Raw genomic sequence first — 13,567 nt, 5'->3', positions numbered from 1 at the left:
GGCAGATGAGACGTGGGAGAAATAATACGTACCAAAAATATTTACTTATAGTAGTATTTCTTAACAGGAAAAAAAAAACCTTGATCCTAAATGTCCAAAAATTGACTAGTTAAGTATATAATGGCATGTCCATAACATGGAATACTATTCAATCACTAAGAAAATATAATGTAGATTGGCTCCACTACCACATGGGAAAATGTTCACAATCTATTGCTAAGTGAAAAAAGCAAATTATAGAGCATTTTGTTTTAAAATAAAAAAGACAGAAAGGAATTCACCCAACTGTGACTTTACTTGGGTTGGGAGAATAAGATATTTTAACCCTCTTCCCAAGGCTTCCTCAATGAATTCACTTTACTACGGTAATCAGAAAAACATTAATTTTGAAAAATAAAATTAAATCACTGTATCTCTCTTTCAAATAGGAAAAGCTCTCATAACTTAGAAGCATACCGTAGCATCATCTGATCCTGAAGCAAAGGCATCTCCACTCGGGTAGTACCTGCAGAGAGAAAGTTTGGATAGAAAGCATTTATTCAGAGTGGTGATTCTCAATCCTGGATGCCCATCAGAATCATCTGGAAATCACCTGGGAAAGCTGTCCCATGCTGGGCCCGTGGAATTGGAATCAGAATCTCCACTGCTGGGGACATAAGGACCACTCTTTATAGAGGCCAGAACGGGAGGCTGATCTGGCTGGCCCACTGGCCTCTAGTTTTTTTCCCTGTAAGTAGGGGACAGTAACAATGGCCTTGCAGAGTGTTGGTGAGGAGTAACTGAGATAATGTGTGTATTCGCACCAGGCACTGAACACAGAGCAGGCCGCCTGTAACCTTGGCTTCCACTGATCACACACCTCATTCCTGGGACTTGGCTCAGCTCCAGGATAAGAAAGTGATTATCCGCAGACACTGGAATGGCATACACAAAACCTCGTGCAGATCTCCGCACTGACCATTGCCTCCCTGGGATACCTCTGGCAAGGGACTTTACCTTGCCCAGCCTCAGTTTCCTCATTTGAAAAGTGAGGATGATAATGTACTTTCCCTGTTGCAAAGACTGAATAAGATAATATAGGCAAAGAACTTGGCATCGTGCCAAGTGAAAAGCATTTAATAAATGATGCTTATTACTGTTACGTTCATTCTCTTCTCGGTAATCAGGCTTCCTGGGGAGAGGGGAGTCTACACTGAGACCTAATGGATGTTAGAGGAAGAGGGGTCAGGATAGGGAGAGCAGCACAGGTGAGAGAATGTGCATTTTAAAGATATATAGGGGTTTAATTTATCTTTGTGGCTTTATAGTCTATCCTGCATCTTACCAACTTCACTAACTATCTGTATTAATTTCCTTTGATTTTCTAGGTAATTACTGCACATTTGCCAAAAGCAATAGTCTTTTCCCTTTTTCTCTACCCTACAATTGAGGGCAAGGACCTAGAAATTCTTAATAACATTTCTATTGCTAACGTAAATAAGCATTGTTATCTTGTTCTTCCTTTTAAGGGGAACAAGTCTAGTGTCTTTTCCATTAAGTATGATGAGGACTCTTAGAAGGAAGAGTCCTGACAGTGCCATATTCCACATTTACATGTCAAGTCCTCGCCTCTCGGGAACCAGTTCATAGATCCTGCTACCTACTCGACATCTCCACTTGGGTGTATAATAGGCATCTCAAATGTACCTATCCCAAAACAGAGCTCCGGAATCCATGTGTGACAACTGCCTCCTACCCGTACTTCCTCCAGTCTTCCCTGTCTTAGTAAATGGATCACTGCTCACTGCCCCTTATAAAAGGTTTGGGTTCCCAAGCTCAGGGTTCTTCTCCTGTAATGCAACCCCTGGCCCGTGCAGGTGTCTTGGGCCCTGTCCATTTCACCCTGTGGGACTGGGGCTCAGGTAACCAGCACAAAAATGCTGATACCCTGGTTACTGCCATTGCTAGAAGTAATAAACTGTCCTTCATCTCGAACCCAGGAGTCTCGTGTCTTCTACCAGCATCCATGACACTGTGGCAGCCTAACTTGATATCGTGTAGCTAGGGTAAAATCTCAGAATCAGCACAATTCTGGACATTTCTGTCCCTACAGTGTCTTCCTTAGTTCCAGCCACCGTCACCTCTTTCTTGAACTCACACAACTTTCTAATCGGCCATCACACTTCCATTCTTGCTTCCCTACAATCTCTTCTCCAAACAATAGCCAGAGTGACCTCTCAAAGGCAAAACAGAGACCATGTCAGCCACCCCCCAAACTGGCCTTTGGTTAGGTCCCTCCACATCTTGTCTTTTTTTTTTTTTTAAAGATTTTATTTATTCATTTGAGACAGAGAGAATGAGAGAGAGAGAGCACATGAGAGGGGGGGAGGGTCAGAGGGAGAAGCAGGCTCCCTGCCGAGCAGGGAGCCCGATGCGGGACTCGATCCAGGGACTCCAGGATCATGACCTGAGCCGAAGGCAGTCGCCTAACCAACTGAGCCACCCAGGCGCCCCCTCCACATCTTGTCTTAACCCAGCTCTCTGCAAGCCTGGCTCTTTCAAAGACTGCTTTCTCAGAGAGGCCTTCCCTGACCATCCTAAGCAATAACCCATCCCATCCCATCTGCCTGTTTTACTTTGCACATAGCACTTATCACCATCTTAAATTGTACATTTACTCATTTGTGCTTTGTCTTATCTCCTGCAAGAAAGTAGAGACCTTGTCTATCTTGTTCACAAGTTCCTGGAACAATGTCTAGCATATAAGTCTCAATAAATATTTGCTGAGTAAATAATGAGAAATACTGACTCTATTTAGGGAGGATAATAACAATTACTCTGAGTGCCATTAAATTAAATATCTCCAAGAGATCTGGAGCGCTGTTCAGTGCCACCACAAATCAGCCTTTCTTGCGGGGAGACCTCTCTCAGCCAAGTAAAATGAGCCTGGAGGTGGTTCCTGGCCTGAACATTACCCCACGCCAGGGATCACCAGCAGAACAGAGCAGTTACATGAACATTCTACTCACTGACCGGACACTGTTGATGTCAGATTCGTGTGTTTCAAAGGCCTGCACACACTGGCCGGAGCGCATGTCCCACACCATGGCTTTCTTGTCACATCCCTACAAATGCAAAGTTACCCAGAGTTATGGCCACTGCAAGGCCCGTCTACAGTCAGGCATGAGTTCTCGTTATGTAACAGAGCCGTTTACTTCCCATTGGTAAATGGCTGACAACATGCTTTTCTGAGACTAGCCTCACCTAAGGCTGCTTTCCTCAACCAATAAGCCCTGAGGAGGTGAGACTATGTCTTGGGGTGTAGGGGAGCAAGGGAAGGCACCCAGCTTTCCCCTTCAGCATGTCTTCTTCTTTTGCACCTTTCCAAGTGTGGGTGCAAACCCTCCAGAGCCTCCTCGCTTTCCCCCTGGGCATTTCTCTCTTTTCTGTCCTTCCCTTCCTCCCTCCTCTTCATCTCTGCCTCCCTAAGCCCGGGAGGGAAGGGCAGGCACACAGTGGGTGCACGGTGAGCCCACCCCGCTTTGTCTCAGGCGTCCAGGACAGCGTGAGCGAAGGGAGAGCACCGGGTGCCGCTGGGCCATCCGCACCTCTGCCGCACGCCGGCTGGGAGTCATGACCTCGCCAGCACTTAGCTGCGGGTCTCTAGCAAGTCACCATCCCGGGCTTCCGCCTCACTACCCATAAACCCTCTCTCTGGGTTGTCAACGTGACCCAGAGTCATAAACATGAGGTTTTCACATTATGCTATCCTGGTTCTAGGAGCATTTGACACATTCCTGCAGAGCAATGCTATTATCAAGCTTGGGTAGTATAATGTGGACTCTCAATAGTCAAATAGAAGACATAATGGCTTAAAATTGGTGTTCAAGTTGCTGGTTTTAACTTCAGGGAAAAGAGTGGGGTGAATACCATAACTGATATCTCAGAACTGTGGGGGTTCAGCACTCGGATTATCTTTCATGACAATGTGGACAAAGCAATCGGGAGAGTCTTCAAATCTTTTGAGGACACTAAATCAAATGGAGTTTAGTGCTCTGAAAGAGATAATATAATCTACAATGATATCAACAATTTGAAAAGACAGTATAGTTGAGGAGGGACAAATACAGTTATTCAAAGGCACAGAAATGAAACATACACAGACGGGGCCAAACACCCAAGAAGAAAATGGGGTTCCTGCTGATTACAGGCCACACAGCCCTCGCCTGATGCCCAGCACCAAGACGCAGGCAGCTCGGAGCAAAGGCCCCTTACGTCCTCCAGCTGCAGATGCCATGCGATGGTGCGTCTAGCGTGTCCTAGCGAGACAGGACCTGAGCCAGGTCACCCTGCTTAGTTCCCCATTCTTATTCCTGGCTGCCACAGAAATACTTGCCCCTGACATCTGCATAACCCATTGTCAACTCTTCCACCTAATATATTCCACGTCATATCCTGGGGGAGTGGCGGTACTGGTTTGCATTGTGCCCAATTTACAGACGAGGAAATTTAGTCAAATAGCAAAGCCGGGACCCCGGCATCCTACTCGAGAGCTCCTCTGTGCCACCGTGGCCTTGTGTGCCTGACCCTGAGCCTTCAAATGCTCTGTTCCCTGTGCCCTGGGGTGGGAGGGTGATGGCGACAGGCAGGGGTGGGCCAGGAGAGTGTCTCACAAGCCCCAAGCCCTGATCACACCACGCTGCCTCACCTCAGCAGCCATCTGACCGGCCTTGGTACCCTTATGGCTCATCTCCAGTGCTCTCAGACGCTAACTCTGCCGTTTATTTTAGGAATAACATTTTCAAATGTGGCAGATATGCACCTCAGGTCACAGCATTCACATGAGGAGAACATTCCAGACACCCCTGTAGACTGAATGTCAGCAGCAGAACAGGAGACCCTCTCGGCCCACCGCGCACTACCACTGTTATGGGAGCCGGGGGTGGGACAGTGAGCTGAGGACAATTCCTTCTCGAGCAATGCCTGATCTACTCCCTGAAATGACAAGAATTGCCAACATAATCCTCCCACGGAGACGAAGGACCCCTAGGGATTTTGCTTGGGTCTTTACCCCAGACACGAAGGTGTTGCCCGTCTCCGAGGGGGCCAGGTCCAGGCAGAGCACGTCAGCCCCATGGCCGTGGAAGCTCTGCAGCAGCTGCCCGCTCTCCACGTCCCACAGGGCACACGTCCCGTCGCCGCTCGCTGTCAGGATCTGTCCACAGAGAAGGGCAGCAAAAGTGTTGTCATTATGACCTCTGTTGGGGGCAAGTCACTCTGATGCTTAGAGCTGAACGGGGAGGACGAGGCTCTTGGAACATACACACACAGACTCGTGCCTCGCTGTATCTGGATTCAAGCACAGGAGTATTTCCCCTGTACTAAGAAAAAAAAGTTCCTTTGCGACCCCCTCACCATCCTTGCGATGCGTGTTTATGTGCCTGTCCCCCTCCGGAGCAGGAAACGGAGCAGACCTCCGTGCGGTATCTGCACTCTGTGCTTGCCGGGTGTCCCGGAGGAAGTGCTCCGTGAACGTTTGTGGAACAGAACTTGCGCGGCCCCCACGAGCAGGCCAGACACTTCGAGTGCTTCTCAGATCTTAACGTGCTCCCCAGCCACCGGGCTGCTTGCTAATATTGCATCTGGGGTAGGGGCCCGAGGCCCCAGCATTCTCATAAACCCTCAGCTGGCAGCAGCGCTGAGCAGTGCGCCCCGTCAGACACGTGCCCTTGTGGCTGCTTCCCCCCAGAGCGGGGCAGGGCCCTAGACGGTCCTGGGCCCCCGAGAGGGCCACATGCAAGCCCTCACAGATTCAGCAAGCACCTGCTGACGACACCCAGGTGCTCTGCTGATAGGCATTAATTAGGGTTCGCACAGAGATCGTGTCTCGGTCCTGCTCTCCCGGAGGGCCGTTGAACAGAACCGGCAGTAAGACCCGACACCAACCGAATTCCCTGCCCGTGTTAAACAATTCTGAGCCCAGGCACACTTTCCTGGAGCTCTGTGAGGCAATACTGAGACCAAGTGAAAACAATCTAGCGGCCTGGCAGGACACACCTGCTCCTGTGAGGTCGGACTGTGAACCAACGAAACGACTTCTCACCCAGACTCACAGCAGGACCCTTACCTTGCGGGGCCCACCAATCCAAAGCTAGTAATGTCGTAGCCAGTTTCCTGCCTTGAGAGACCCACCTTAAAATCACCCAGCTTGGCCCCCCAAGCCCTCCGAGTACCCTTCCCTGATTTTCTCATTTTGAGATGCTATGGAGAGTCTGCCGAGTTGGGGTTCTCCCTTGCCGCAGGAGGTCTAAGAAGGTCGGCACTTCTGGAGAGCAAGTTTTTCCGAGGATCTCGGCAGACAAGACAGTGATGACTCACGATAGAGTGAGAAGTGCTTAGATCCAGGCAGGCCCAAGGCACAGACAGCAAACCCATTCTGGCAACATCTGAGCTGCTCCAAGGACACGTGAGAGCTGGCCAGGTGAAGGCCTACCTCTGCACAAAATGAGAGTGTGAGGACTTCAGCCTGTAGGCCAGACGGAGCTGTGGGAAGCTTCCAAGTGAGATGATAAGATCAAAGGCAGATTTTAGGAAACTGTGTCTAAGGTCCTTGCAGCCACCTCTCAAGCCGCTTCTGTAAACCTACAAGTACAAAGGCCACCCATACAGTGAGAGGAACGCTGCGGTGCCTGGGTGGACTTAGGGTCACAGCCCGAGACTGTGTGGGTGTGTGTGTGTGTGTGCGTGTGCGCACGCCCACGGCTTGGGCTCAGGCTGAGCACAGCTTCGTGGGGCTGGGGGAAAGGCAGCGGAGATGCAGGCCTCACGGCCTCTGGGACCCAGCTGACTGCACTGCAGAGCCCGGGGCAGCCTGTCCTGAGCAGCCACGGGCTGGGGGATCCACAAGGGCTAAGCCCTGGATGGCACAGCCTCCCTGCACCCCACCTTCCTGCCGCTCACAGGGCCCGGATGAGGCGATAAGACAGGGCAGGAAGTGGCTCGTGCAGTGTCACTGCCCCAGAGAAGGCCGTCGGTGGGTGGAGATGACTGAGGAAAGGAAATGAGCGGCAGCCTTAAGGACTGCTAGCCTCCTGCGCCCCACGGACCGCCCCGCACTGCCAAATTCCTCCTGCTGCTGGTTTTCTCTTCTCCTCTCCTTCTTTTCTGTTCTCTTCGCTTCTCGCTTACACGCTGGGCCTAGCCCTCGCAAAGAATCTCCTTTTCTCTGCAGGAGAGATACACATTACAAGGAGGGGACTCTACTCCCACCCTGGCCTGGTGCCCTGCTGGCTGCCCCATCTTGGAGCGCGTTTCCTGCCAGGCAGTCTGGGGAGACCTAGACTCTGCTTGCAGCCAGGAGAAGCCGCTTTGGAGCTCAGCCCTGGAGCAAGAGCTGGGTGAGTTCCAGAGAGCTTAGGCTTCTTGGGCGTGGCCCCCAAGGCCCACCTCAAAGCTCCCCCTCAGGGGCAGCTCTCAAATGTGGGGAATCTCCAAGGCTGCAAAGCTTCTGCCACTGTTTGTGGGACCCCCTGCATCCTTGGCTTCTTTCAAGTGGCCTGGTACAACCAACAAGATGATCTAGGCTGGTAAAAGTTAGCTTAGGAACGCACAAGACTTGGACTGGGTCTTAATTTGGGTACTTAGATTTTATAATATGCTGTAATTCTGTTCAATGTCTCCTGGGCCACACCCATTCCTGTCCTAACACTTGCAAAAGGCCAATAATCTCCCATCTTTTTTGGGACACCCAAACAATCTGCTTTAAACGATAACCTCAGTCTAGCTCTTTAATTTGTGAATTTTCCATACCATATTCTTCAACCAAAGAGATGAATAGTTTTTAAAAGTTACAAGTAAATTCTTAATAGTAAAAAATATTTTAAAAAATACTTTTAATAATTTTGTGATCTTCATTATAAGTAAAAATTGAATTTAAAAACCAAACACTCATCACGATAAATGCACAAAACAGAGCCTCTAACTCACTGTCAGTCATTTCTTTTGGAAGGTAGGGAATGTGTAGGTTTAACACCAGTCTTCTGCCAGCCGGCCCGGGCCACAGCGCCCCCTACTGTACAGGTCTGTGAGAATCCTGGTGGCAAACGACAGGGGCAAACACCGCACTCCAAGTCCGAACACCCCTCTGCTCCGCAATTAAACAGTTACCCAGTCACCTGGTCTCCCTGCCGCCAGCCTCGCCTCCCCTTCTGACCCTAGTCAGCTGAAACCAGAGTGGGCCATGGAAGGCTTTAATCTGACTCAGATGCTCTCCTCCTTAAAAGAAACCCAAATCTGACCTGGCACCTGCAAATGGCTCCTTGCCCATCTGCAGCGTCAGGCCAGACTCAGGCGGCCCTGTGATCCGGCCCTGCCCACCTCGCAGGCTGCCTGTCTCCCTCTGGGCTGCCCTCACACTTGCCTGGCCACACCCTCGCCCTCCAAGCCTGGCTCAGGCAGCCCTTTGCAGCAAGTTTGCGACCACCCCTCCCATTCTGAGCTCTCAGCTTCCCCCACTGTTCAGTCACAGAGGGTTTCCATGAAGGTCCTGAGAACAGAGCCTGAGTGTGAGCGAGTCCACCCCCAGAACCGGTGGTATCTGGCAATGTGGGTGGTGGGCACCTATGAAGATTTGCTAAATAGATATGAATGAATAAACTGAGAATCCTTTTATGACTTGTTAAGAAACTTAGAGTGTTGAAGTTGTATTGTTTTCACCTTGTAGTTTATTCAAAGTAGGGAATAGATTTACTATTGAAAGCTTTTTCTTTTGGCATTTGTTAAAACACAAGTGTAAAGTAGGTATAGTGAGGTGTATAAAATGCACAACTCTGAAGCTCAGCAGCTCATTAAAGTTTTACACATGTAAGCACATTGGAACCACCACTCAGACTGCCAGATAGGAATTTCCACCCCCTCCGAAGGTTCTCTGTTCCACTCCCACGACCACCAAGTCAGTTAGAGGATGTTTAATACAGCTCTGTCATTAATTAATTGCCCCGACTTTCCCCATTTTTGATTTATTAAAAATAATAATGATAACCAATGAAAAACAACAGGAGGTTCCTCTTAGAGCCAGCTGCTAGAGCATACCTCTCCTGTTAAGACACCAAAATAGCAATACTTACATTGCGCAAAACAGACTTTAAGACAAAGACTATGACAAGAGACAAAGAAGGGCACTACATAATCACAAAGGGAAAAATCCAACAAGAAGATAGAATGATTGTAAATATCTATGCACCTAACAGAGGAGCACCTAATACATAAAGCAACTATTAACAGACACAAAGGAAGAAACTGTGTAGAAATATACAGAAATATAATAATAATATGGGACTTTAACACTCCACTTACATCAATGGATAGATCATCCAGACAGAAAATGAACAAGGAGACAGAGGCTTTGAATGATACATTGGACCAGATGAACCTAACATATATTTGGAATATTCCATCCAAAAACAGTGGAATACACACTGTTTTCAAGTGCACAAAGAACATTCTCCAGAATAGATCACACATTAGGCCACAAAACAAGTCTCAATAAATTTAAAAAGATTGAAATATCATTCATCTTTTCTAAGCACAACAGTTGAGCACAATAAATCACCAAAAAAATCTGGAAAGAACACAACTACATGGAGGCTAAGTAACAGGCTAATAAATCATGGATGGGTCAACTAAGAAATTAAAGAGACAAATGAAAATAAAAACCCAACTGTCCAAAATCATTAGGATGCAGCAAAGCTGTCTTAAGAGGGAAAATTATAGCAATATAGGTGTACCTCAAGAAGCAAGAAATATCTTGAATAAACAACCTAACCTTACACTTAAAGGAGCTAGAAGAAGAACAAAGGCCAAAGCCAGTAGAAGGAAGGAAATAATAAAGATTAGAAAAGAAATAAATGACATAGAAACTATAAAAACAATAGAACACATTGATGAAACCAGGAGATGGTTCTTCAAAAAGATCGACGAAATTGATAAACCTTTAGCCAGACTCATCAAAAAAGAAGAGAGAGAACTCAAATTAATAATATCAGAAATGAAGGAGAAGAAGAAAAAATAAAAGCTGACACTAGAGAAACACAAAGGATTATAAAAGGATATTATGAAAAATTATATGCCAACAAATTGGATAATCTAAAAGAAATGGATAAATTCCTAGAAACACATAAACTCCCAAAACATAATCAAGTAGAAATAGAAAATTTGAACAGATGGATTTACTAGCAATGAAATTAAATCAGTAATTAAAAAACAAAACAAAACAAAACAAAAAAAACTCCTGAAAAACAAAAGTCCAGGACCAGATGGCTTCACAGGTTTATTTTACCAAACATTTAAAGAAGAGCTTATACCTATTCAATCAAACTGTTCCAAAAAATAGAAGAGAAAGGAAAGCTCCCAAATTTATTCTACAATACCAGCATTTACCCTAATACTAAAACCAGACAAAGACACTACAAAAAAAGAGTACTAAAGGCCAATATCTCTGATGAGCATAGATGCAAAAATCCTCAACAAAATCTAAGCAAACTGAATCCAACAATACATTAAAAAATCATGACCAAATAGGATTTATTCCAGAGATGCACGGTGGTTCAATATTCACAAACCAATCAACATGATACATCACATTAACAAGAGAAAGGATAAAAACTGTATGATCATCTCAGTAGATGCAGAAAAAGCATTTGACAAGATTCAACATCTATTCATGATAAAAACTCTCAGTGAAGTAGGTTTAGAGAGAACATACCTCAACATAATAAAGGCCATCAATGAAAACCCACAGCTAACATCATACTCAATGAAAACCCACAGCTAACATCAAACTGAGAGCTTTCCCTCTAAGATCAGGAACAAGACAAAGATGTCTACTCCCACCACCTTTATTCAACATAATACTGGAAGTCCTAGCCACAGCAATCAGACAAGAAAAAGAAAGAAAAGGCATCCAAATTGGTAAGGAAGAAGTTAAATTGTTACTATTTACAGATGACATGAGAGTATATAGAAAACCCTAAAGATTCCAGCAAAGAAACTATGAGAACTGATAAATGAATTCTGTAAAGTTGGATACAAAATTAATACACAGAAATATGTTGTATTTCTATACACTAATAATGAAGCAGCATAAAGAGAACTTAAGAAAATAATCCCATTTAAAATTGTACCAAAAAGAACAAAATACCTAGGAATAAACTTAACCAAGGAGGTGAAAGACCTGTACTCTGAAAACTATAAAACATCAGTGAAAGAAACTGAAGACAACTCAAATGGGAAGATATTCCATGCTCTAGAACCAATATTGTTAAAATGTCCATATTACCCAAAGCACTCTACAGATTTAATACAAACCCTATTAAAATACCAACAACATTTTTCACAGAACTAGAACAATCCTAAAACTTGTATGGAACCACAAAAGACCCCAAATAGCCAAAGCAATCTTGAGAAAGAAGAACAAAGATGAAGGTATCATAATCCCTGACTTCAAGATATACTACAAAGCTGTAGTAATCAAAGCATTATGGTACTAGTACAAAAAAAGACACATAAATGGAACAGAATAGAGGGCTCAGAAATACATCCAAGCTTTTATGGTCAATTAATAGATAGGAAAGGAGGCAAGAATATCTAATGGAAAGAAGACAGTGTCTTCAGCAAATGGTGTTGGAAAAACTGGACAGCTACATGGAAAAGAATGAAACTGGACCGCTTTCTTAGACCATACACAAAAAGTAAACTCAAAATGGATTAAAGACCTAAACATGAGAACTGAAACCATAAAATTCCTAGAAGAAAACATAGGCAGTCATTTCTCTGACATTGGCCATATAAACATTTTTCTAAATATGTCTTTTCTAAGGGAAACAAAACCAAAATTAAACTATTGGGATTATACCAAAATAAAAGACTTTTGCACAGTGAAGGAAACGATCAACAAAACAGAAAGATAACCTACTGAATGGGAGAAGATATTTGCAAATGACATATCTGATAAGGGGTTAATATCCAAAATACAGAAAGAACTTATACAACTCAACACCAAAAACAACAAATAATCCAAGTTAAAAATGGTAGAGGACTTGAATAGACATTTCTCCAAAGAAGACATATAGGTGGCCAAAAGACACATGAAAAGATGCTCAGCCTTACTCATCGTCAGGCAAATGCAAATGAAAACTACAATAGATATCACTTCACACCTGTGAGAATGGCTAGTATCAAAAACACAAGAAATAACAAGTGCTGGCCAGGATGTGGAGAAAAAGGACCCTCTTCTACTCTTGGTGGGAATGCAAATTGGTAAGGCTGCAAATTGGTGCAGCCACAGTAGAAAAGAGTGTGGAGGTTCCTCAAAAAGTTAAAAATAGAACCACCCTATGATCCAGTAATTCCACTGCTATTTTACCCCACTAATTAAGAAAGATGTATGCACCCCAATGTTTATTGCAACATTATTTATCATAGCCAAATTATGGAAGCAACCCAGGTGTCCATCCATAGATGAACGGATAAAGAAGATGTGGTCTACAGATACAGATATAGATATAGATAGATAAATACACACACACATTGGAATATTATTCAGCCATAAAAAAGAAAGAGATCTTGCCATTTGCAAAAACATGCATGGAGCTAGAGATTATAAAGCTAAGTGAAATAAGTCAGAGAAAGACAAATACCATACGATTTCACTCACATGAGGAATTTAAGAAACAAAACAAAGGGGAAAAAAAAGAGACAAGCCAAAAAAGAGACTCTTAATACAGAGAACAAATTGGTGGTTGCCAGAGAGGAGGGATGTGTGAAATAAAGGGGATTAAGAGCACATTTATCATGATGAGCAGTGAGAAATGCATAGAATTATTTAATCATTATATTGTGCATCTGAAACTAATACAACGCTATATGTTAACTATACTTGAGTAAGATGATAATAATAATAATAGAGGGGACACTGGAAAGCTTCCTCTCCTTGCCACCCCTCCTTGGTCCTCTGCCACTTCCCGTGCTCCCCGGCAGGCTGACCCACCACACGGCCGCTTCCTCACCTGCATGTCTGAGTTGGTGAAGCTGCAGGCCGACAGGTAGTTGGTGTGCATAGCGACAGACTTCTTTTTGGCAGCCATGTTTTCATTTTTGTCAAACGTCAGTGGATACACAGAACACTTATTATCCAAACCACTAGCATGGAAAGAAAGAAGTGACAGATGCTAATATAAGGCAACAGAATACACCTATACATTCTCCTTCACGCAAACTTTTCAAAATGTTTTCCTTTGGCAGCATGATGTATTGTAAACTTTCCCCCCAACTTTGAAGATTTTCAAATGTACCGTAAAACTGAAAGGAAAATAGTACAATGAGCACCCAGATCCCTTCACCTACGTTCACTAACTTAGCCTTTTGTCATATTTGTGGGAGCAAATTCTGAACCCATTTGAAGGTAAATGCAGACATGACATGTTACAGCTACATACTTCAATTTGTAAATTTTACATCTTCTAAAAAAAATAGAACATTCTCCTAAGTAGCCACTAGATCATTATCACATCTGAGAAAACTAACACAAATT

General features: G+C 44.7%; 1 protein-coding gene across 1 annotated transcript in view; it reads right to left on the bottom strand.

Annotated features, from left to right (window-relative positions):
* The window catches only part of GNB5 (G protein subunit beta 5), a 39,220-nt gene that overhangs the window by 5,745 nt on the left and 19,908 nt on the right, over nucleotides 1-13,567 (bottom strand). Inside the window, exons 5-8 of the mRNA XM_036116656.2 lie at nucleotides 13,044-13,176; nucleotides 5,051-5,194; nucleotides 3,013-3,104; nucleotides 457-505 (exon numbers count right to left, since the gene is read on the bottom strand). Of these exons, the coding sequence (XP_035972549.1) occupies nucleotides 457-505; nucleotides 3,013-3,104; nucleotides 5,051-5,194; nucleotides 13,044-13,176 (418 nt within the window). The remainder of the gene's footprint in view (nucleotides 1-456; nucleotides 506-3,012; nucleotides 3,105-5,050; nucleotides 5,195-13,043; nucleotides 13,177-13,567) is intronic.

This window comes from Halichoerus grypus, chromosome 8 (assembly GCF_964656455.1).
Source record: "Halichoerus grypus chromosome 8, mHalGry1.hap1.1, whole genome shotgun sequence".
Taxonomy (NCBI): domain Eukaryota; kingdom Metazoa; phylum Chordata; class Mammalia; order Carnivora; family Phocidae; genus Halichoerus; species Halichoerus grypus.
This window is presented reverse-complemented; position numbering and strand designations above follow the sequence as displayed.